This window comes from Canis lupus, chromosome X, assembly GCF_011100685.1.
Source record: "Canis lupus familiaris isolate Mischka breed German Shepherd chromosome X, alternate assembly UU_Cfam_GSD_1.0, whole genome shotgun sequence".
In the NCBI taxonomy this organism is placed as follows: domain Eukaryota; kingdom Metazoa; phylum Chordata; class Mammalia; order Carnivora; family Canidae; genus Canis; species Canis lupus.
The window spans coordinates 83533548-83559389 of NC_049260.1; the positions used below are offsets into that span (position 1 = coordinate 83533548).

The following is a 25842-nucleotide window of genomic DNA, read 5'->3' on the forward strand; positions in this document are numbered from 1 at the left end:
TCTGCCCATTTCATGACTGGATTGTTTCACTCATATGTGAAATATAAGAAAGAGTGCAAGGGACCATAAGGGAAGGAGGAGAAACTGAATGGAAAAAAATCAGAGAGGAAGACAAAACATGAAAGACACCCAACTCTGGGAAACAAATGAAGGGTTGCAGAAGGGGAGGAGATATGATGAGAGGAGCACCGAGTATTATACTATATGTTAGCAATTGAATTTAAGTAAAATATTACAAAAAAAGGAAGCAAAGTTTCCTTCTTAGCAAGGAAATCTCCAAATACATTTCCAAAAATGGACCCACTCCCCAAAACGGACATTAAAGCACAATTCCAGAAAATCAGAAAATGAAGATTAGAGGCAAAATTTGTCTTACCAAGTTGTAATGATATACTGTTATTTTCTCTGATTTCACGGCCTCATAAATAACTCATCTAATAAAACAACTGTGATGCTGAGGCTCAATACAGCCATGCCCATAGTGCCTATGTTCTCTGCGGATTTCTATCCTAGAACTGGAACAGCAATGACCATAGGAAGAATCAGGAGGGCTTACGCCCAAGATGTAAAACTCTTGGGAATGCAACTGGATTTCAAATGCCATTTTTTTTTTCAAATGCCATTTTTATAAAGAAGTGGCTGTCTGCTCATGGAGCACTGACAATAACACACATCATAAGAAAGTCACAGAGGAGAAACAATTTTAGGGACTTCGAGTTCATGTCAGATAGAGCCCATTCATTTTCTTGGGTTTGAACAACTTAAGGAAATTGTCCCTAGAAGGTCAATTAAATTTTCTGTCTATGGCTCCATCCCAAGGTGAGTAATTCCCTTTTGAAATGATTAGCTTTTTAATTGCTTTTGCTTTATCTGGCAAGGCCAGGCTGTTACATTATTTTGTGGTCAATGCACACATTTCGTGCTTTTCACAATTTTCATCAGGAAGACTGATGTATTTTTGTCTTCAGCTGATTTTTAAAAATTTTTTGTACATTTTTTATTGGAGTCGATTTGCCAACATATAGCATAATAACAGATCTTCTAAGCACAATATCTCCAAAGAAACAAGAGCTTTAAATGTCTTTAGCTGATTTGTCAAAAGGTGTATTACCCATGTATATAAAGTGCATGCTTCCCTTTGCAATTACATATACAAATAAAATTATCCAAACAGCAGGAGAATTGAGTCTCAACTGTGAAAATGTTTGCTGGGATCAAGAGCTAAGGGGTTGGGGTGTGTGTGTGTGTGATCAGTCTATCCCCTAAAAACCTGGGGTTTCCAGGCACTTGGGTGGCTTAGTGTTTGAGCGTCTGCCTTTAGCTCAGGGCATGATCCTGTGGTCCTGCAATAGAGTCCCGCATCAGGCTATCCGCAGGGAGTGCCTGCATCTATCTCCCTCTACCTATCTCTCTGCCTCTCTCCATGTGTCTCTCATGAATAAATGAATAAAATCTTAAAAGAAAAAAAAAACACATGGGATTTCATTTCCTGGCCCAACTAGCAAAGTTGAGCTTCAAATGTTAGGATATATCTCCTTCTCCAAACCCAGGGAATGCCCCACTAAGAAAGTTTTTCTTCTTTACCATCAAGTATTCTCAAGTTCACAATCATTGTGCCTAGATTCTAGAGATTTTCTTTTCATCTTCGGAACCTGAAGATGTTACTGAGGAGAAAGAAAGGACAAGGAATAAGCAGAAGGAGAGGCTCACTTGCTACCACAGACAACCTAACACTTTAAAGCCTGGGTATGTTGAGGCTCACAGTGGTTTTCAGCATTTGTCAAAGCAGTAGAGCTTGTCATAAAATTCTTACCTTCCTGCCAGTCTTTCAGCTTAATTTCACAGCAAATAAGAGGAGCTCCAACTCTGCCAGTAGTATAGTCAGTAACTATGAGGGAAAATGTAACAAAGACGTTAGCATACCACATTTCAGACTTGTGCCCAAGGGAAACCAGGAATACTGGAGTCAGAGCCGGAGTCTCACAGATGACAAGAAAGAGGCCATTGTGAGTGCAGAGCAAAGTGTAGTCAACATTTCAATATTTCAACTTCATTTCAACAGTGCAGTCAATTGCAGTGTTACATCATTTTTGCTTCTCAACAGGCTGTCTTTCAGATAATTAAGTACAAAATCCTCTGTTAAAGGAGGGGAGCTGGCTCCACCATTATCCACCTAGGATTCCAGTAAGACAGATTCAGATTGCAATTCCTTCTCTACCACTCACTGATGGACTATGTAACTTGGACAAATTACTTAACCCCACACAAAGCCTCCATTTCCTCATCTAATAAATGGAGAAAGTAAGGAAACCTACTTCTTGTAGGGATATGCCATAGGGATTAAATGAGAAGATGCTTGGAAGGTGCTTAACACTTGTTGGCACAAAATAAGTTTTCCATAAACATTAGCTGTTATTACCAAACATGATGATGGTGATGATGAGGAGGATGATGATGATGATGATACTCTCCTTTTGAAATCTGGATGCCCTGTTATGCATCATCAAGTATTATAGATCATCAATATTGTACCTAGCGTGAAACTAAGCACTGAAAAGAGAAAACATCTAAAGAAGGAGACTGTGCCCTCAGTGAACTTACAAACAACCTGGGCCAAAATGCACGTGAAACAACTTAGAACACATTTAAATCGTCACTTGCACGGTACCGGCAGTGAGCACAACAGCACCCCAGAGACTAGAAAGATCAATGTAAAATGAAATCATGCCTGGTTGGCTCAGTCAGTTGAGCATTTATTTTCGGCTGGGGTCATGATCCCAGGGTCCTGGGATTGAACCCCACATCAGGCTCCCTGCTCAGCAGAGAGCCTGTCTTTCCCTCTCCCTCTGCTGTTCCCCTGCTTGTGTGGCGCTCTCTCTCACTCTCTCTCTCTCTCTCTGTCAAATAAATAAAATCTTTGTTTAAAGAAACCATTGGGAAAGACTTAATTGAAGAGTTGGGCATAAAAAGGCAGCTGTGACCAGTTAGCCAAAAGGGCATTCTATGAGAAGGGAAGAGAAAATATAGATAGGTGAGAGCAAGAATGCCCACATGAGAAAGAATGAGGAGATTGGCTTGTCTGGAGAGCAGAGCCAGGTATGTATGTGGAGATGTGGGAAATAATGGATGGGGATGATGACGCCAGATCAAGGATGCCTGGAAAGCTAGGTTTGCCAGGGATGAAGCAGGCTTTGAGGTGGAGGTGTCTAACACAAGTACACGGGATCAGTCAGAAGTGATATCATAAAGTCAGGCACAGCAGTCCAAAGGCTGTTACCTCAGAGCAGTGTGAAGTAATAAAAGGCTCAATGCCAAAGTCAGCATGCAGGGGGGAGGAACAATCCAATGGAGAAGTGGGAGGACCCAACAGAAGTTAAAGACACTGAAAAATAAACAGATGACTTCAAAGCTAATGCCTTCAATGACCTTAAGGATGGTAATACCACTGTGTGCAAGCAAACAATCTGTGAGATGGAGAGATGGTATGGGATGATGGCACTGATTCTGGACACAGTTTAAGTAAAAGTGGGATAATCCCCAAAATATTACTTTACCCAGTATTTCCCAACCCAGGATGATTTTGCCCCTCAGGGGATATTTGGTAATGTTTCCAGTTGTTCTACTGTCACTACTGGGAGGAGTGAGTTACTCTTGGTATCCATCTGGCTGCTAAACATCTTTATGCACAGGAGAGCACAAACAATAAAGAACTATCTGGTTCAAAATTTCAGTAGTGCCAGGGTTGAGAAACCCTGCCAAAGGATGATGAAAATACCAGAAGAGAAAACAAACAAGAAGTCAGGACTGGGATATGCATTCAATAGGGAGCATAAGAATGATACTTTATTCCAAGAGTGTAGTTCTCCCAGGAAGTAATCATTTAGAGAGTAAAGATTAAAGGCCCAGGGTGAAGAATTCTGAGGACTGAGTGGCATCAATATTTACAGGGCTCCAAAATAAAGGGCACAAATGATGGTTCAAATAAAAATTTCAAAAAACTCCAACTATTCAAGGTTTGCCCTGAATCTGATATTACTTATGAGATATAAAAGTGCCATGGCTCCCAAAGCTAGTGTAAATGGGTTTTATTGGTGGCAACTGACATCGAATTATTTGCCATGTTACCAACACTCACCTTCAGTAACTGTTCCAGCGCCACATGATTCTGTCAGTCCATAACCTTGACCCACTGGGCAGCAGAAGCAGACATTCATGAATCGGTGTGTCTGTGGAGACAGTGGTGCTCCACCAGACAGCATCATGCGGACATTCCCTCCCAGCAAAGCCTTCACCTTTTTAAATAGTAACCTTGAAAAAAAGAGGAGGGGGGAATAATTTTAATACTGCATACATTGTTCTTGGTGACATCTTAATTTATAAGCTCTGAGTAAGATTTCTCAACTTTGGTTGGACACCTAAGTTTGAGAACCATCGTGGTGATTAACAAGAAGTTAACAAAGTGAGATGTTCACAAAACGCTTTGAAAAAAAATGCCAGAAAATGCCAGATGGTAGTCACACCTGTGGTGAGCTCAGCATAATGTACAGAGGGGTCGAATCACTCTGTTGTATGCCTGAAACTAAGGGAATGTTACATGTCAACTATATTTTAATTTTTCAAAATGCCAGAAAAACTCATAAAAATGCAAAAAAAAAGAGTGCAGTGTCAGGAAATTGCTTTCACATATAGTAAATGAAAGAAAACGATGATGTCAAAGGAAAATAAGTTACAGTTCTCTTTAGAACATTATCGATATTATTTCTCTCTTAATGGAAAATGTTTCCCTGTCTCCACCCCCAGCACTGCATTTTAAATAGCTGTTATATTCATCTACTTATTATACTGTTTTATGAATACAATAAATTAGAATCCTTCATGCATAATAAAATCTTGATCCACTTTTAGTTAGAAATGACCCTTAAGCTCAAATGTCTTGATTCAAAAGTCTAGTTCTTCTTCACAAGGCCAGATTTTAACATTGAATTTTAAATATTTACTCGATTATTAAAATTTGTTAAATTGCCAAGATCAGAGCTCAGGATCCTCTGTGTTGGCTATATAAGCAATGAGGGTTAGAAGCAAATAAAAGAGAAATGCAGCCTTATGATGATGGTGGTGATGCTCAAACTAAATTAACTTGCCAGTTACTTATTCAGTTTCCAGATATACATACGCAAGAAGATTTAAAGGCTCACACTACAGAGTCTATGAAATGTACTTACAGATTGCAAAGTGGCGCATCATATCCTTTTTTGATCTGTTCCAATTTGTAATCATACCCTAACTTGAACAGTGTTTTCTGAATATAATTCATCTCTTGGACTTTGCTCATAACATTCTTATAAATTCTATCCATGATTTCCTAAAAGGTAAGCAAAATATTCAATAATCTGAAAAGAATTACACCAACACTGAAACAGTCTTTAGGTGAAGATACCTTGTTTACGTCATCTTAGGTAAAAGTCTTCAGCACAATGGATATATTTATTATATGATTAATTTTACTAAATTTACTTGTTCATGATTTCAAAAAGACTAGGGACAAGTATAGGGGTTTTTCAGTTCTATACACTAACTTTATCTAAAAATTTTTTAATGTGGGATCCCTGGGTGGTGCAGCGGTTTAGCGCCTGCCTTTGGCCCAGGGCGCGATCCTGGAGACCCGGGATCGAATCCCACGTTGGGCTCCCAGTGCATGGAGTCTGCTTCTCTCTCTGCCTATGTCTCTGCCTCTCTCTCTCTCTCTCTCTCTCTCTCTCTCTCTCTCTCTCTCTGTGTGTGTGTGTGTGTGTGACTATCGTAAATAAATAAATAAATAATTTTAAAAAAATAATAAAAATTTTTTAATGTTAACAGGACTGTAATTCATTCACCTCCCCCATAAAAACCTTTTTTAATTCTTTTCTTTCAAATATATTCACTTATTTTCAAATAGCACCAGAACACCCAACTAGGGTGAATCTAATCCTGATGGCTTTTTTTCACTACTACCTTGTGACTCAGTGCATGGCAGAAAGATTTACAGTATTTCTTTTTTTTTTTTGATTTACAGTATTTCTTTAAAAAGTTTACTTACAGAGTTTTCTAGAGTTTTAGGTCCCTATAATTTAGGCATTTTGATTCCCTTTCCATAGAACCTAACTAAGATAACAAAAAAGAATATAGGATTCTTGCTCACAGCTCCTTGGAAAACTAAAAGCAGGACAAGGTTTGGGAGATAGTGACTCCCAAGATAATATATTTAAACAAATAGATAAGCAAAAAAGCCCAGACTATCACTAAATGTTTTCTAGAAATGTTTTTGTTAATCACAAATTAACAAGAATTATTGCACAAAGCACATCTATTTATAAATATCTGGTTTTAAATATTTAAAGTAGCCATTAGGGTAAATTCAGTTGTGCTACAATGAATAACTTTATGAATGGCTCTTCCAATATGAGAATAGAGCTGTTCACAAATGAAGACAACAAAACCATCTTTTACATTATGCTAAACGAAATAAGACAGACGGAAAAAGACAAATACTGTATGATCTCACTTATATGTGGAGTTTAAAACAGCCAAACTCAGTAACAGAGAGTGGACTGGTGGTTGCCAGAAGCAAGAGGGTGGCAGAAATAGGAGATATTGGTCTAAGAGTACAAACTTACAGGTAGAAGATTAGTTAAGTCCTGGGGATGTAATGTACAGCACAGCATGGTAACTATAGCTAACACTGTATTGTATATTTGAAAGTTGCTAAGAGTAGGTTTTTTTTTTTTTAATTTTATTTATTTATTTATGATAGTCAGAGAGAGAGAGAGAGAGGCAGAGACACAGGCAGAGGGAGAAGCAGGCTCCATGCACCGGAGCCCGATGTGGGATTCGATCCCGGGTCTCCAGGATTGCGCCCCGGGCCAAAGGCAGGCGCCAAACCGCTGCGCCACCCAGGGATCCCCTAAGAGTAGGTTTTAAATGTTCTCATCACACACACATATAAATGGTAACTATGTGAGGTGATGGGTGCATTTCACAACTTATACATATATCAAATCATCACATTGTATACTTTAAACTGATACAATGTTACATCAATTGTATCTCAATAAAACTAATGGGGGTGCAGAGAAGCTACTACAGGATTCAAGCATAGTACAATGTAGTTCTGTCCATTTCCACAGATGGAATCATTATTATATAACTGAAATATTTGACTAGATCTGTGATTGAGAAATTCCAAAAGTTCCCTAAAAGACTTTTAATATCCCGTAACTACCCCTCTTATAAAAGTGAACAGGATGTTGGGTGGGAAAAAAAGCATATGGGAATGAGACAGATGTGTGAGAACTACCTCCACTGCTCCTTCCAGTAGATGCAAGTCATAGGCACAGAAAGGCCTCAGTGAGTAAGGAACATAAATGATACAGTTACAATAAGTTGGCAGAATTTATTGTTAGTACATGAAGTCACCCTCTACTTCAACCTGATAATTACATGATGTTCAACTGAGTCACTGCTTATAAGAAGCAGTGATTTATTCTAAATTCCCTCTTTTGACTATGTGAATATGTGATACTAAATGAATCTTTTATTCTGACCCAGTAAAGAAAATATAATCTATCAATTCTTGGTGTGTGTGTATATATATGTGTGTGTGTGTGTATATATATATATATATATATACACACACACACACACACATATAGGCCTTTTTTAAGGCCTATCTACAGAGGAGGAGGAGGAGCTAAGGGAACCAACAAAGTTGGGTGAAGCATCAGTGACCACCAATATGGGAGATGGCTTATTATCCCTAGATCCGAAGAGGTAAGTGGAGAGAAGTATTACTGGAACCTGGTTAGGACAACAGCTATGGGCAAGGCCTGGTTACAGCCAAGGGTAAAGAGATTGTCCAATGGGCATCTGACAACTTTCCAAAAATCACAGCCCAGAAGGGAAGGAGAAAAGGCACTAAGTGCGCAGAATACCCCCTTCTCTCCTCCTGTCCTGTGATCTCTCCTGAGTGCCAAATAATTGGCTGAACCCAACCAGAAATCGGAAGTCAAGCAATGCCCTGGTAACTCATCCACAGAAGTTAGCCTTCTAAGACACAAAGTAAAGAAGAATGGCCAATGTCCAATTAGAAGATACACAGCCTATCAGCTAACTCCTGTTTATTCTTCATTCCTAAATTCAGATAGTACTTCCTATAGTCTATGGCCCCTTTTTTTCCCTACGTTCTCTGATACGGTTTACTAGGGACCCCTGCACTTTGGGTAATAAACCCAAAATACTGCTTCCCCAACCAAAAGAATCCTAAGCAGACAGACATAGTCATTAAGACAACTCAGTTCACACTTGAACTCTAGCATCTATGGGCTCTGTGACCTCAGGCAAGTTTTTTCCTTTATGAAACTGGGAAAACAGGATCCACCTAGAAGAGTCTTAGGGAGGATTAAATGAGAGAATTCATCTAAAGCACTTAGCACAGTGCCTAGAACACAGTAAGCAGGTGTGCTATCATTAGCATCACTTTCTTATGCTTTAATGAGAAGCTTCTTGAAGCTTGTAAACTTGCTGAATTCTACAGCACCTCTAAACAAAAAGACAAAGGTTACTCTGACCTATCTTAATTCTTTGGTCATTTGGTAATTCTGTAGTTAGAAGCTTAAAAAAAAGTTACTTCCATCTCTAATTCTTAGAAAACTTGGGTTTTCTAATCTAATCACAATCTAATCTCTGACTTTCCATGTGCAAAAATAGTTCTGAGAAAGATACTGGGATAAGACTTCAAATCTGATCATAATATAAGCAAGTCATGATACACAGTCCCACTAGAGTTCCCAAGCCTAAAAGTACTAGAATATATTTGATTATGCAAGTATGAAACATGGTGTTAAGTATTTCAGAATTTATTAGTAAAAGGCCAAAAAATGAAACACCTGGGTGGCTCAGTTGGTTAAGCATCTGCCTTGGGCTCAGTCATGGGGTCCCGGGATTGAGCCCTGCATCGGGTTCCCCGCTCAGCAAGGAGCCTGCTTCTCCCCCTCCCTCCTCTCTCTTAAATAAATAAGTAAAATCTTTTTTTTTTTTAAAGGCCAACAACCTGTATCATCTTTTCGTAAAAGGCACTATTTCACATAAGGATTTTAAATATCTAGAAGTTATCTTTTTTTCTCTGGAAGCTCTCTTCAGTGCCAGTTTCCTGGTCACTCTAAGGGCTGGGAGGCTCAGATCCGAGACTCAGTTCCATAACATTGGATATGCTGTGTTGGTTCTCTGGGATGGCCTACGTTTCATGTTTTTTTTTTTTTTTTTTTAAAAATCATGAAACAAAAATGATCTTTAGAATCTCTTCTACCTTTGAAACATTTTTTTTCCTTTGAAACATTATGACTGATTCTCACATGAGGTGATCTGAACTCAGGTCATTTTTAGCCCTTGATTGTCAAGTATCAGCACCACTTAAGCAGGCATACATTTCAGAAGCTTGCCATCTAATCCTTCCCAATGCTTATGAGAGATTTAGATGAACACATTTGCCATAATTCCCAACAAAGTAAAATCAAAATTTAAAACCATACACAAGTCCCTTAGAGTATTACTCTTTAAAAAGTCTGAGTGGGAGCAGTAAATGATATTTACAATCTATACTCACTGGAACAGCTGCCATGAGTGTAGGCTTCAGTACAGTACAGTCTCCTTTGCTTCCTTTTTTAATTTTGCTGGACTACATTAAAGAAAAAGTAAATACAATCAGGAAAGCCAACCTTCACAAAAAAAAAAATGCTGTAATTTGAGGACTAACACTGACAGTGACAAATTCACACATGGAATTTGCTCCTCTACTGCCCTGGGATTTACCGGTTCAAATTTTCATAACCTACAAAAGTCTAGAACGTAAGTGTTTTAGCCTGTAGATTAGTTCTTCTAGCACGATTTCAGCCTTCCTGTGAGCTGAAATGTTGATTCAGAACAAAGGAGAATGAGATATTTTGGTAAACTGAGCATTCTTATTTATGACATATCGACCACAGCACAAACCATCCATCTAAAAAAAAAAAAAAAAGGAAAGAAAAACAGAAACCCTCAACTAAGGTATATTGAGCACTAAAACAAAATTGAATGTTCTTTGATTACCCAAATGGTAAAGCCACCTCTCAAAGTCACTGCTATCAACTAACATCATACAAAAACACTCATTTGATAACATTTTGGTTGACAGAATATTGAAGACACTGCCAGTGACCATGTAGGGATATGTATGTATGTGTGTGTGTATATATGTATATATATATACACACATATATGTATATATATGTATATATATGGATATATATGTATATATATGTAAATGTGTATGTATTATGTCTTTCTTGTGTTTTATTTCTCACACAAATACTTTGGGATTTCAAATGTCAGGTCAGCAGGTGGAACCACTGATAAGGGAGCCCACTGAAAAAGGGAGATTAAAATAAGAAACTGGCTGGGGTGCCTGGGTCATTCAGTTGGTTGGGCTTCTGACTCTTGATTTTGGCTTAGGTCATGATCTCAGGTCATGAAATCGAGCCCTATGTCAGGCTCACATAGCTGGTGTGGAGCCTGCTTAAGATTCTCTCTCTGCCTCCCTCCTCCTCTGCTCCCCTCTCCCTAAAAACAATTTAAATAAATAAAATTTACAAGTGAAAATAAGAATCTGCTGTAATGCAGTTCATTAGTCTATAGTTCAGATGTAGGCTCTGTGAGTCATGTTGACACAGGCAGGAAGAAAACCAACTCTTAAGAAACAGTGTGATCTGCCAGCAGCACCAGCCTCGTCATTTAGAAGGTTCTGCTGGCAGAACTCAATTGCTTTTATCCTACTTTAAGACGGATAAGGGAAATAAAAAAACTACTTGTTTCATGTATGTGCAAGCGTGTGCACATTTGCAGGTGGAAACCTACATCCCCACATACATACCACACAAGGGAGAGCTAGCTGCCCTGTGGAGACATAGATGGACTCTTATGTCCTTCGAGTAAGAGCTGTCTCCCCCCGCCCCGACTGTGGTCCTGACCACTTGTTGCTTTAGAGAGCTGTTCCAGGGAGCAGTAGCCACAAGGAGCCCCTCCTCACTATCTTTATTACTCTGGGTAATGGTATCAGTTAGTTCTCTCGTCTCTTTAAAAAAAACAAAACAGTTTATTTATTCATGAGACACACAGAGAGAGAGAGAGAGAGAGAGAGAGAGAGAGAGGCAGAGACACAGGCAGAGGGAGAAGCAGGCTCCATGCAGGGAGCCTGATGTGGGACTCGATCCCGGGACTCCAGGATCACACCCTGGACTGAAGGTGGTGCTAAACCACTGAGCCACCCAGGCATCCCTAGTTCTCTTGTCTTAATCACAACTGCAATAACCCTAGTTATGACAACATCACAATTATCTGCTGGCTTCATATGGGGTGCCTCAAGCCTCCCCCATCTTTCTGATTTCTGATGTGATGTAGATTCCTGGGTTTTAGATTCTTGAGATTGAGACTCTTTATTATAAAATTCATGAAAAGGGTGGATGGGACATTCAGTCCATCTGCCCACTTCCCTACATCGAGGCAACTGTTTTCAGAAAGGCAGTGAAAACAAGGGTTGCTAGTCCCGGGCTTCCGAACTTTCCTGGGGGGGCGGGGGTGAATCACACTCAAAACTTACTGAAATTCTTTTCACATTTTCAAAATATATTAAGCATAAGAAAAACCCACTGCAGTGCATTGAAATGTAATCACCACAGATTTTTCTTTTTCTTTACCATTATAAAGTCCCCTACAAATTTTGTTTTACAATTCAAGCCGCAGTTTCATTCACAGGTCTATTTTAAACTCAACTTGAGCAAGTCTGGTTTATTAGTTTACTTCATTACTTATTCTCTCCACCCTGTTCTAACAGATCTTAAATGTGAACTTTCTGTTGAGTGGTTAATCCAGTAGCTTTCCAACTTACAAACAGGTTGTGTTCTTTAAAGTATCAAGTATGTAGCTGTTTAGAACACAAAACATTTTCTCATGAAAAAGCCACTTAAAAGCAGTGGTTGGGGGATGCCTGGGTGGCTCAGGGGTTGAGCATCTGCCTTCAGCTCAGGGGGAGTCCCACATCGGGCTCCCTGCATGAACCCTGCTTCTACTCCCTCTGCTTATGTCTCTGTTTCTCTCTGTGTGTGTCTCCCATGAATAAATAAATCTTTTTTTTTTTAAAGAGGTGGTTGGATTATCCTGGGGGTTGGGGGGAGGTGGTCATAACTAGGAAGGGACATGAGGGATATTCTGGAATCCTAGAAATGTCCTTTTTCTCTTAAGATTCATTTATTTATATTAGAGTGAAGAGAGGGGCAGAGGGAGAGGGAGAGACAGAATCTCAGATTCCCCACTGAGCATGGAGCCTGATGCAGGGCTCCATCTCACGACCCTGAGATCATGACCTGAGCTGAAATCAAGAGTCAGACTCGACCAACTGAGACACCCAAGTGCCCCAGTGTTTTTTTTTTTAATCTAGATACTGATGGCCACAGAAGCCTCTATGTGTATATTAAATCCAATCAAGTGGCGCATGTAAGATTTGTGCACGTTAAGTTATACATCCAAAAACAAATTTTCAAAAAGATGGTTGGAATCTCAAATTCAGACACATCCAATTAACCTTTCTGCCTTAATATTACATAACTAACCTAATCTCTCCTAAAATGGTAATTCTACCAAAAAAAAGTATAATAATTTCTAATTGTGAGCATCAAGGACCACGTCTTCTTGCCAACTGCATGCTTTACAGACACTCCCAAATAAAAGACAGCACTGCCTAAATCATAGTGGGCCCCTACGGGCAGAAGTGTCAGAAGCTGCCCCAAGAATCAAGTCATTCCACCTACACTCAGTTTATCCCTCAGCATTTGGGACCTCACAGCAACATTAGAAACTCTTTTTTGCCCCAATGTCTGGCTGACACTTTTCTATAGCAACTCATCCAAAGAACAAACTCCATGTAACTGTGGACAGTAGGTACTAGATGTGTGATTTCGAATGGGCTTCCAATACAGGAGTGAGCTCTACCATTGTTGGCCTTCCTACTGTCAACAGCAGGGAGAAGGGAGAACCTGGACTCAGGGCACAAAGCCAAGCATTGCCTTTGGATATGCAACACTACTTTCCACGATGATGGAGATGCTTGGTCCCTGTGCTGTCCAGTGTGGGAGCTGCTAGTGACACGTAACTATTGAGACCTTGAAATGTGGCTAGGGCAACTGAGTGGTGAAATTCTGCTCATCTAATTGTGATGATCTCTTCTTCAGTATGTGGCTAGTGAATACCACAGTGCTAGAGAAACCGCAGAGTCAAACTGGGCCCCAATCCTCCCACCACATCGCCTCCCAAAAAACCTACCACTATTTGCAGATCATGTATCAAAAAGGTTCAGTGCATTCATGCTCTCTATCCTAGCTATCCAGAATCAACATCTAATAAAGACAAGATGAATTAGTTTCAAATCATTTAAAAAGATGTATAGTGATGCTAACAAATCCACAAGATTATTTTCTGCAGCTACATATTTGCCCATGGGAGCTATTTCTGATGTCAGGGAGAAGGCTTTCACAGAATTAAAATATCTCCAGTTTCAGTAATTCGTTGTCAGCCAAACAATGCCACTTAATATGATCATGCCAGTATAGTGAAAAGCTTGTCACCTGGTCAGAGAGTGTAAGTGGAGAAGAATATCCAATCCTACAGCCATAGGTAAAGCAAGATATCTCTGCTGTCAATTCTAGTACATGAGCCAGAGGCAAATAGCCAATGTATGTGTCCTTTGGTCTAAAACAAAATGAGAAAAACACTTTAGCCATTCTTAAAAAGGTGTGATAATTAGAAACATCAATAATCTTGCCATTTTAATACAGATCGAGTTTAGAGAATGCCAAACATGAGCTCTGATCTTTAAGAAGAAAGTGGAAGAATTCTCTCTTACCCCAGTCCAGGAATTCTCTCACACTGGCCTGTCATTCCAGCTATCAAATTGCTATGGTGCATCATCACTCCCTTGGGTCGGCCAGTAGAACCACTGGTATACATGACAATAGCCATGTCCGAAGGAGTTGGTCTATTTGGAGGGACGCTCACTAAACAAATGAAAGAGAACCATATTTTCTTCAGTTTAAAAGTTAGATTGCTAAACAAAGATGAAGATTTTTAAGATTTTTTGCATCATGATAAACTACGTAGAATACTCTCTCCTGATAATCACACAAAGTACCGATCAAACTGTGGTTACCTGCAATGAGAATTTCAAACTCAATTTGGCCCATTTTCTGGATGCTCAACCCAATTCCTGTCTACTCCTGCCTTTCCACTGTGTTGAGGAAAGCTATCCAGGACTTTGAAGAATCGGGAGGATAGAGTATTGTGTGCAAACTCCTCAGGCCTCAGTCTTCTCATCTTTAAAATGTGATGGCTGGACCTGATTGTGACTCTTAACTACTGGTGGGCATGAGAATCACCCATGGAACTTAAACAAAAACACTCTCTATCTCTGGTCCCTAGCTCTGAAAACTCTGTGTCTGGAATGGGGTGAAGGCTCCACAGGTGACATACACATGCCTGATTGGAAACCACTGGACCTGATCTTTTTTTTACCTGGTTATAAAAATAATTGTATTTTATTAAAAAACTGAACCATGGACACTGAGTTAGATAATCATTATACATTTAACAGATTATTTTAAGATTAGCTTCCAAGCAACAAGTAAAATCCAAAGAACACCAAACCAAAATTAACCTTTTCTACTGTTTTTATCATTGCTTCTTGAAATCTCTATAGGAAATCATTTTTGCAAAGTACTGAATGTGCAGTTAGATGAAAAGAATGGTATAAGAGGTCCTTTCTCTCTGACTCACTCGCTCACTCATGCCTCTAGTTAGAACACTTGTCATGTGCCTGGCTTTGGGACTCTTTTGGGTCTTCCAGATTTAGTGCCTATTGCCCTATCGGGATTGGATTATACTTTGATTCTGTTTAATCAAAATTAGATGGGAATTTTCAGATACTGAGAGAGAAAGGGAGAGAGAGACCATGTGGAGGGGTTTATAAGCACTTCACTCCCTACCAAAGGTAATATCTAGATAGTATCTAAGCTTCATTCTGTCTGAAAGCAGGGGTGTTTAATCATCTTAGAAGTCCTGAGCTCCAGTGCTATCTTTGCTTACTGAATGACTGGAAGAGGAAAATAGAGAGGTCTTTATTAGACACAGCCATCTTGAACAGGGGTCAGCAGACTCTTTTTGCAAAGGACCAGACAGTAAATATTTTAGGCTTTGAGGGCCATACAGACTCTGCCAAAACTACCCAGCCATAGACACTTGTTAAATAGTCATGATGGTGTTCCAGTCCAACTTTATTTACAGAAACAGACAGCAGGCTGTAATTTACTGACCTCTATGCTAAAGTTGTGCTTCTCAAACTATGTGTTGTGAGGACCTCCCCCCCCAATAATTTATGGATGGATGCTTTTGGAAAATACAATAAAAATGTGTTATTGGGAAAAGGAAATTAAGATAACATACGCACTTAAAAAGGTTAGATTAAAAAAAAACAGACAACACATTACATTTCAATAAATACAATTAGAATAGTCATACACAGAGAAAGTGAATTAGAAAAACTAAATATTGCTTGAAAGTATCTTCTAGCCTACCAGTAAAGAGAACTGATATTATCAACATTACATTTTTGTCATTCTACGATACTAACAGTTGAGTAAAATTGAAACTCCCTGTTTATTAAGTGCCTAGATGCACACTCTAAGCAAATGCTGGATATGTCAGTATTTTAAAACTGTAATGTGACATAAATTTGTTTCTTGCTGTTAATTTATCTACTATGGGCTGACAAGTGTTATGTGGATGAGAATGTTTATCTAAACTGCTTCTATGTTTTAAAAATAGCTTTATTGAAGTATATTTGATACACAAAGAACTGCACATATTTAACACATACAATTTGGTATCTGGACATATGCAAACACCTGTGCTACCATCTCCATGATCAGGATAACAGACCTCTCCATCCATCACTTCCCTCCATTTCCTTGTGTTCCATTGTTGTTGTTGACTTGATCTGTCAGGTGACTTCAACTCCACAATTCTAACATGCTAATTTTAAACAGCACACTGAGCCTTCCACTTTCAAGGTAGTATATTGTAGTAAGCTTTTAACCTCCTTTCAATTGCAGGATACACCAAAATGGCCAAGAATCCACAGTCACATTATCAAAATTAAATAAACATTTTATAAGATTGGTAGATTTTTAAAAATCAGCTTATAGGGCAGCCTGGGTGGCTCAGCAGTTTAGTGCTGCCTTCAGCCCAGGGCATGATCCTGGAGACCTGGGATCAAGTCCCATGTCAGGCTACCTGCTTGGAGCCTGCTTCTCCCTCTGCCTGTGTCTCTGTCTCTGTCTGTCTGTCTGTCTCTCTCTTTCTCTGTGTCTCTCTCATGAATAAATAAATTAAATCTTTAAAAAAATAAAATAAAAATCAGCTTATATTCTTTGTGGTACTATAATGGTGATCCTGTAGTGGTGGTGCTAAAATGGTGATACCAAAGATTATACATTTGTCCAAATCCACAGAAAGTACAGCACAAAGAGTAAACTCCAATGTAACCTATGGGCTTTGGATGATAATGATGTGTCAGAGTAGATCCATCAATCGTAAGAAATGTACCACTCTGATGAGAGATGCTGGTAAAATGGAGGAGCCTATGCATTGTAGAGGCAGGGAGTGTATGGGAAACCTCTGTATCTTCTCCCCACTTTTGCCATGAACCTAAAACCGCTCTACAAAATAAACTCTATTTTTTAAAAATCCGTTAACAAAAATGAATTACATTTTTATGTACCAGTTAACTTTAAAAATTTAAAGTGTGATTTACCACCACAATAACCAAAGATAAAGTTTTACTTAAATTGGGTAATGCTAATATCCTTAAAGATATCTACTGTCGGAGTGCCTGGCTGGCTCAGTAGGAAGAGCACATGACTCTTGAGCTTGTGAGTTTGAGCCCCATGTTGGGTATAGAGGTGATTTAAATAAATAAAACTTAAAAAAATATCTCTACTGTCAGTTTATAAAAATCAAGCAAATAAGAATCGCCGCCTTTCTCTGATGACTAATGGAAGCCATAGCAGTAGATAGGCTTCTCACTCTCAAGACATGTGACACTTCATTTCCTGTTATCATAATAACCTACTAAGGTGAAGTATCACCAAAAAATACATGTGTCTCATTACTAAAGAGAGAAACAGAACTAGGTGGGATATGTAGTCTATCAGGTTATTTCTTACATAAAATTATAAGGACCAATACCCAGGATCCCTGGGTGGCGCAGCGGTTTAGTGCCTGCCTTTGGCCCAGGGCGTGATCCTGGAGACCCGGGATCAAATCCCACTTTGGGCTCCCGGTGCATGGAGCCTGCTTCTCCCTCTGCCTGTGTCCTCTGCCTCTCCCCCTCTCTCTCTCTCTCTCTCTCTCTCTCTCTATCATAAAAAAAAGGACCAATACCCCTTATATTTCGTACCAAAATCCTTTGGTGAATCAACAGAACTGGCAACAGATCTGTATCAATAAGGACCTCCCAGTTGACCTCAATCTTGCAGGGTCAGTCTGGTGTTGATAGACAATTCTCTATGGGTCTCTTGAGTTTCTGCGTATCTTGTGAACAGAGACAGTGACTGGGTGCCAGACTATCTTTTCAAGGATATGTGCAGAATAAACAGCTTTGGAAAATGGAGACCGTGTCTCCCTGCAGAGCCAAAGAGTAGATGTGCTTCCTGCCCAGTACAATAAAAATAATCTCTCTCTCTAGGGCAAAGGGCAGTCATACTGCCCTCTATAAAATATTTGGGCTCCCTGATCTCATGGTTGTTCTCCTGTAGCACGACTGACTGCGGGTATGGGTATCATCCCACCCTCTTCACACTGCTGTATGAAAACTGGAATGTGGGGAAGCAACACAAATGCTGACAGTCTGGCTACTGCTTTTGCTGTGAATTAAAAAACTGTCCTTCATCTCTGACTCAGGAATGTTGGACCTCCAAGAAGCTGTGGCTGGCTCACTCGTTTGCTTGCAAAGTAGGGTAGAGCCTCAGCCTCCATGCTATTCTCCACACTGGGTAAAAAGCTAGAGTCTCTCTCTGTTATTGCAAACATGTTCGGTCCCTAGTGGTCATATACTCAGAAGGTAAAGAGGGGTTCAACCAACATTTTTTCCTATCAAAATGAATCCTTTTCTCAACTAGTAGACTATTGTGATCTTCACATTAAACATAAGGAAAGAAACTATTTAAATGAAGTCTTTAGGGATGCCTGGGTGGCTCAGTTGGTTATGTGTCTGCCTTTGGCTCAGGTCATGATCCTGTGGTCCTGGGATCAAGCCCCATGTTGGACTCTCTGCTCAGTGAGAAATCTGATTCTCCCTTTCTCTCTCCCTCTGCTTGTGCTCTCTCTCTCACCCTATCTCAAACAAATAAAATCTTTTAAAAAATAAATAAACGGAGTCTTTAATTTCCTCAACCCTCTGTCCTGATGACCAATTGACATTTTGCCACAAGGCACATCTACTTGTTTCAAATGAAGTATCAAATGCCATCTCAGTGGTGGCATAAATCTGAGCATGAGCTTGGCAAACAGCTTTGTGTCCTCTGATACATCATTAAAAAATCACTAGCATTAAGCAATTCAAAAGAAGAAAGGCTATTGAGTGGAAGGCCTGAGATCTTTTCTTTACGTGAGGTCCAAGTTGGAAAGTTAGTGGGTTACTTGGAAAAAAGAAGTTTGGCAGCAACTGCCATAAAGTCTGAACCACTGAATACATTAACTATCTAGTAAACTTTATTTTATTAAGATTTTATTTATTTGACAGAAAAAGAGCAAGCATGGGCTGGGGGGGAGCCAATGCAGGGCTCGATCCCAGGACTCCGGGATCATGGCCTGACCCAAAGGCAGATGCTTAACCAACTAAGCCACCCAGGTTATTCCTATTTAGTAAATTTTAAAAGACTGTTTACCTTTGAGGAGAAAAGAAGAGAAAACTTTAATCATATATGGCCTTGATAAACATTTAAGAAAATTTTTTTTAAATCAAAGAAGTTTAGTTTCCACTTCGATTACTCCTTTTCCTAATCTACTGAGATAAACCTCAAGTAGACTAATACATTTTGGTTTCATTGCTTTACTTACAGTTTTCTGGCTTGGATCCCAACTCTTCTACTGATTGCATGCTGTGAATCTCAAATCCTTCAGGGTATTCTACTTTATTGATAGTCTTATTGTCCACATAAATGATGTGTTTAACACAATTGATATCTAATAATGCTGTCTGTTGAGCAGAAAAAAGATTCAGCTATTAAATGCAGGCCTGTAATAAACTCAATTATTGGGCATTTTCATGTCCTGTCAGAGAACACTACCATGAATTCAAAGAAAAAATTTTATTTACCTTAAGTTTACTTTCTAGAAGTTCAACACTAGTAATCAGGTAGGTAGCCTCAGATTCATTTAACCCATGAACTACAGCTTCTTTGCCAAGTGTGGCATATAAAGTCACAACTACATAACAAAAAATAAAACACATGTTAACTGATACTCATTTATGAGGTACATTGTTTAAGTCAGCCTTTTGTGATGGGTACACTCATGGATGCAAAAACATTTTATAATGTCATTAGATTTCATAGTCTCCACTATTACCTTTAAATATTGCCTGAAACTTCCTGGTAGCCCCAATTTCTCCTTACAAATAAATTCTCAGGATTCTAACATCCTAAACCTGAAGAAATGCAGCAATACTGGAAGTGCTACAACTGTTCAAAAATTAGTCAATCAAGATTCTCAAGGCCCATAAGTTTCTGGCTGAACTCTTAACTTAGGTCAGACCAAGCCCACCTAGAACTACCCTGTGACAAGCGCTTTCCTTGGTCATAGCACCAAAAAATGGGTAAGTCCTTGAGAATCTTCAGACTGAGGATCTTAAGTCAGAATCATGTTATCATTCCTTTTAGGGAGTTTTTTTTTAGTGGGCCCAGTGTCCAAGTTGATTGGTGACCTTCAAGCTGTAAGTGGGTGGGCCTATATTTTGGAGCTACCAGACAAAGGAAACCTAAGCTGAAACCAAGATCAGTTAGAATCAAGGGACATCTGCTAAACTTAGATCAGATTGGAAATTCAGCTCTACCCTTGTCCTGTGGGAGATAATAATTTCCACTTTGGAGTTGGATAAATGACTTTGCAAACCCAGAAAACTGTAAAAGTAAGTATAGGGATGATAAAAATTTGGCAATCATATCTAATGTCAGTTCAAGCTGTTATGTGCTCATTTCACATGTAAAATGGAATAAGTCAAAGAGGAGGCCTCGAAATGAAGCAGTGAACTAGAATAATCCTAAGCAATGATTGTTTGTTTTAATCATTATTTTGTGTGTCGCTTCCTAAATCATACCCCCAAATCCCAAATCTTTCAGGTATAATTCACTTCCAATTGAAAAGTAAAATTCTAAATTGTGTCCATTAAGCTGCCAATTCCCATACTGGCTCTAAGAAATTAACTTTCTTTAACAGGAATCATCAGAGAGCTTTTCACCTCAGCATGTACTGTTTTATGTATAGAACTTATGCAGAAAAATTGCTAAAGACCACCTACCATGAAAACAATAGGATTGCAGGACAATTTCACATGTTACTAAAAACCTCTTTCCTCCCCTTCCAAAAATGTAAGGCACTTACGAGGGAAGTTGTACTTAAAGCAGGTCTGAGCTGCAATCATCCATTCGGCCCTGGTCTCACAGAAAATGGCAATAGTGTTCTTTGGTTTCAGTCCCAGTGCAGTGAGTCCACTACCAAAATTATTCACTCTGCAGTTCACTTCAAGATAGCTCATCCATTTATAACTCCCAAGAATTAACTGTTAAATGGAGACATGCTCTAATATGAGTATATTTATTCAAACAAGCAATTAAAAGGCTATTCAAAGTATAGAACTCTAAAACTGCCTTTAAGTAAATATACAGAAGCTGTGAGCACCTTCTGTGAATTGGTTACACAGCATATTTACATGGAATAGCAGCATATTTAAAAATGCGTTTGATGTATGCTACAGGGAAGCATACCTTCCCCTTCAAAGAAAAATTATAAAGCACAAAGATGCCATACCTTCTTAAAAACCTTTCCATTCGGCTGCATTTCATTTTCTTCACTTAGGATTTCTCTGGTCCCGAGGCTGTCCTTCTTCCCAAACTTGGACACGGCATGATCAAATAACTTATCCAGAGTGTCAGCTCCGGGGATGTCTATGACAGCTAGTGAGTCGAAGTGCGTGACAGAGCGATATGGACTTCCAGGTTTGTCTGAAGTGGGCTTAGCTTTTATTCTCTTTGCCATAGCGTTTTTCTTCTTGGCATTGGTAAGAAAATACCATGGAATAAATATAAGGGCACTGTATATTGTTATTAACAAGTGGACAGGCAGCAAAATAATGGTGAGCACGTTTAGCCTAAGTTTCATAGTGGCAAGGCTTCTACAGTGGTGTTTATTTCTTGTTATTCTTTGGCTGCAGAAAGCCTTATTTTGCTGAAGAAGGCAATAACGGAAGCAGCAGTAAGAGTAGCAGTATAGCCAAGGCAGTTCAATTTTAATGATACAGATAAAAGTTAGTAATCTTTGGAAGCTGACAATAAAGTACACCTGTAGGTGAAGACAATGAACCAGGCAGAGAGCAGGAAAAAAAAAGACAAAACAAAACAAGAGCATTAACAAGTTGATAGCAATATTGATTTAAATACTCAGGTCTTCAGTAGTTTATATCATTGATCTGATACAGAAAGTTGAAATAACTGGTCTGAAAGACTGGCACTTTCCATTTTTAAGCATTGCCATAAACTTCTGAATTTAATTTTGTCTGGGTTTTTAGGGATACTCTACTCTGAACATCACTCTGCAAGTCACTTGAGTGACACTACTTTCATGCTTATACAAACATATGGCAGGGATAGTAAAGTTTGGTTGAACCTTGGGAATGCCAATAATGAGGTTTCTCTTAAATATGTAGATAAACTGGGTAGATTTAAGTAGGGTTAGGTTTTGTACCTGAAATGGGAGAAATACCTCCCCTTCCCCCCCCCCCCCCGATTTATGCTTTTTTCCCAACCATCAACCCAGAAATGCTATTCTGAGCTCTCGTTAAGGTCAATTTCTGAGGTAATGCTGTTCACTAGCTCCTATCCGTCCCCAACTGTTAAGCAGTATAATGGCCAAGTCATTTCCTAAGTGTTCGTTTTGTGCTCAGAATTGCACCCAGTGCCTGGGAACAGCAGAAGCATGGGTCCAAACTAGTGTCATCCCCAGCCCTTGCTCATGACCAGTCAGCACTTTATGAGGCAATCAGCACACAAGTCAGATCCAGTGTTTTTCAAACTGTTTTTGGTGGGGCAGGGGCTGGGGGGGGCAGCTAAACCACTTCTTCAAATAAAAATTCATGCAGACTTCCCACCTAGGTGACTAAAGCAGAACTGCTCTGGCTTAATTGGGGCCTGGGGGTGTCCAGGGCCCCACCCTGGACTGCCAGGAACCCCACTCCCAGAGCAACCACCGCTGAAACATTTCCAGGGAAGAGCCTTGCAGAAAGAGTGAAGTGCTATGGTGTGTGGTACATGCAATAAATGCAACAGGCATTCAGAGGGAGGGCAAGCAGGCTCTGTGGAGAGGAGACTTATTAAACTGGCCCCAGAAAAGGAGAGAAAGAATGGAGAGCATTCCAGGCAGGGAAGCCACATGGAGAGACACAGAGGTAGGAGTGAAAGGGCTTTGAGGGGCTGGAGAGTGCCAATAAGGAGGCACTCACTAGCCTGAATGGGGCACAAAGTGCATGCACATTGACTAAAGAGCTTATGGTAGTACAGGATCTGACAGATCAGACAAAGTAATTTTGATTTGATTGGGCACAAAACCAGGGGCTATTGCAGGTCAGAGAAATAGTGCCAACTGGACAGCAATGGCCTTAGGGGTAATAATAATTCACAGGGGGCTGGGCCTTCCTTCAACTGAGAAAGCTATTTTGGTGAATGGCGGCGTATTTCAACTATAAAAATTAAAATAATAGTTCACTTTGAAGAGACAAATTGAAGCCCATCCTTCTGCAACTCTTGTGGGAATAGACTATTGAACCCAGGGCAGTTGTTTTTACACCAATTACCATAAAGTGGTAGCTTAATCCTGCCTCAGGTTTTGTGCATGTCCTTAAACTCAGTGGGGGTAAAATAAGCAAGAAACTACTAGTGGAAAGACCTGGGTTTCGATCTCCATCTCTGTCACTAAAACTCGCTGTGTAAGCTTGAGCCAAACAATCTAATGGAGCTTAATATCAGACTAGATCAGTAGCCCTTTGCTACAGAGGTGATGGACCCTTTTAGAATCCAATGAGGGGATGCCTGCCTTCAGCTCAGGTCATGATCCCAGAATTCAGGATCGAGTCCCGCGTCAGGCTCCCTGCGAGGAGCCTGTTTCTCCCTCTGCCTATAACTCTGCCTCTCTGTGTCTCTCATTAATAAATAAATAAATCTTGGGGCAGCCCCGGTGGCGCAGCAGTTTAGCGCCGCCTGCAGCCCAAGGTGTGATCCTGGAGACCGGGTATGGAGTCCCACATCAGGCTCCTTGCATGGCATGGAGTCTGCTTCTCCCTCTGCCTGTGTCTCTGCATATCTGCATCTCTCTCTCTCTCTCTCTCTCTGTCTCTCATGAATAAATAAAATCTTCTAAAAAAATAAACCTCATATTCTTTAAAAAAAATTTTTTTAAAATCTTAAAAAAAAAAGAATCCAATGAGACCTATATACCCAAGCTATGCAAAATGGTATATATAATTGGAGGGGGGGTTCCTGAAAATCCCTCCACAAACCGCAGAGGGTGATACCAACCCTGAAGTAAGAACTGCTGGCTTAGATGATTTCTCGGGGTCCTTCCAACTTTAAATTTTGTGATTTACCCTAGGTAGAAATTGTTTCCTCAGTCTGACAACTCTGGCCATTCATTTCTTCAAGATAAGGTATGTCAATTGTCTATCATGGTGTCCAAGTCCTCAGTATGCCAGGTCCCCTCTAACCTCTCTCTGTCACCCATTTCATTACAACCCAAATTCACAATAATCCTTCCTTTTTCTAACTTGCTACATCACTTGAAATGTCTACCACTCATTTTGATCCTTGATTATATTACCAAACATCTAAGCACCTAAGTATATGGCAGAGACCAGTAGTTCTCAACCCTATCAAACTCCACACCTTTCTCAGAACATTTATTCTGTAATGCTCTTACAATCTTAAAGAGTAGTCACATATGATAACCTACTTATGTGCATAATTCTAAAAAATAATTCCCTACTAGTGATAGAAAGGAGTACCAAAAGGAAAATAATTCAAGACAAAATAATGTTTATTTCAATATATAAATTCTCAAAGACAATACCAGAAGATCAAAAAAAGTCTTGCCTTCAATTGAGAAATTGTCAGACTTGGGGCTGAAGATATATAAAGAAGACAGTTTTCAAAGGGCTTATAACCTAATTCGATTAACTGTATTATACATTTTTTTAGCCATTCATGGTATATACACTTACTCTTTTACACATATTTGCCTTAAGCCTTGGAGGTCAGGAAACATCTTCCACTTAATCCTAATATAGAGATACAGATACACACACACACACACACACACACACACACACACACACACACAATAGGCAAGCCGAGAAGAACATTTAGGTGAGGAGAGATCAGAGACATTATTTACTCCAGCCATTCTGAAATTCTTTCTGGTAGTGGCAAGGGGGGCATGGGTAATCCATTGGAATAAAATCTTATGCGAATATGGAAAACACAAATATAGAGAGACAAAAGCCAAAAGCAGAGCTGCTTTGGTGGGAGAGGATTGGCAGCCCCTGACAGGACTTCTTGGAGCCCCCAGTTCAGCTGAATGTTTGAACCACTGATATTGGTGAATGAATAGCAGAGTGCACGTTGTAACCAAGGCCCGTCCATAAATCCGGTACTCTTGCAAGCCCACTGGCCAGCCTCTGCCCAGTTTTGCTTGTCATTTGAAAATCTTTCCTTGCCAAAGGTTTTCCAGGGTTATACTCACATCCATTGATAAATTCATTTTTTTAAAGATGAGAACACCTACCGTGTGTAAGTTTTGAGCACTTGATACGAAGATGAGTAAAGCATGCCCCCAATATTTTATATGCATGTACACATGTGTTCATATGTGTGGTAGAGGACAGGGAGATCAGTTCACAAATATATAGAATATAATATATGCCATAAAAGGAGTGCCTGGCTGGCTCAGTTGGAAGAGCATGCAATTCTTGGTCTCAGGGTCCTGAGTTTGAGCCCCATGTTGGGTGTAGAGATTACTGAAAAAAAATAAGCTATATATCTCTCTTAAGAACAAAATGCTAAACATATTCAAAAGAGGGGGGATACTGCATCCAGTTTGGGAGGGATAAAAAAAAGAGATGAAGGAGGAAGTGGAACCATCCAGAAAGGTTTCACAAAAAAAACATAGTACTTGAGGTAGGCATGAAGGATAGTATGTTTTCAAAAGACAAAGAAAATGACTGGAACAAGAGGACAGTCCTAAAAGAGAGAACAAAGTGATGAATGAACAGATGGAGGCCAAAGAGTGCAGGATGGACGTGAGAAGCAGCAAGTAGTGTAGCAGATGCTTTAATGCTTTCCATGTCAAGTGCTGCTCCACTTTCGGGATCTAAGTTAGTGGGAAAATTGAATTTTTGAGAGCCAGATT

General features: G+C 39.6%; 1 protein-coding gene across 3 annotated transcripts in view; it reads right to left on the reverse strand.

The window, feature by feature from the left end:
- The window catches only part of ACSL4 (acyl-CoA synthetase long chain family member 4), a 79598-nt gene that overhangs the window by 18617 nt on the left and 35139 nt on the right, over positions 1–25842 (reverse strand). The window contains exons 3-12 of one of the 3 annotated variants that reach the window (XM_038588058.1): positions 21199–21435; positions 20773–20950; positions 19490–19599; positions 19231–19369; positions 13964–14114; positions 13686–13809; positions 9638–9709; positions 5223–5362; positions 4136–4308; positions 1814–1888 (exon numbers count right to left, since the gene is read on the reverse strand). In XM_038588058.1, the coding sequence (XP_038443986.1) occupies positions 1814–1888; positions 4136–4308; positions 5223–5362; positions 9638–9709; positions 13686–13809; positions 13964–14114; positions 19231–19369; positions 19490–19599; positions 20773–20950; positions 21199–21426 (1390 nt within the window). In that variant the 5' untranslated portion in view covers positions 21427–21435. Of the gene's footprint in view, positions 1–1813; positions 1889–4135; positions 4309–5222; positions 5363–9637; positions 9710–13685; positions 13810–13963; positions 14115–19230; positions 19370–19489; positions 19600–20772; positions 20951–21198; positions 21730–25842 lie in introns of all 3 variants that reach the window. The other 2 variants (XM_038588057.1, XM_038588056.1) reach the window with 2 other exon arrangements.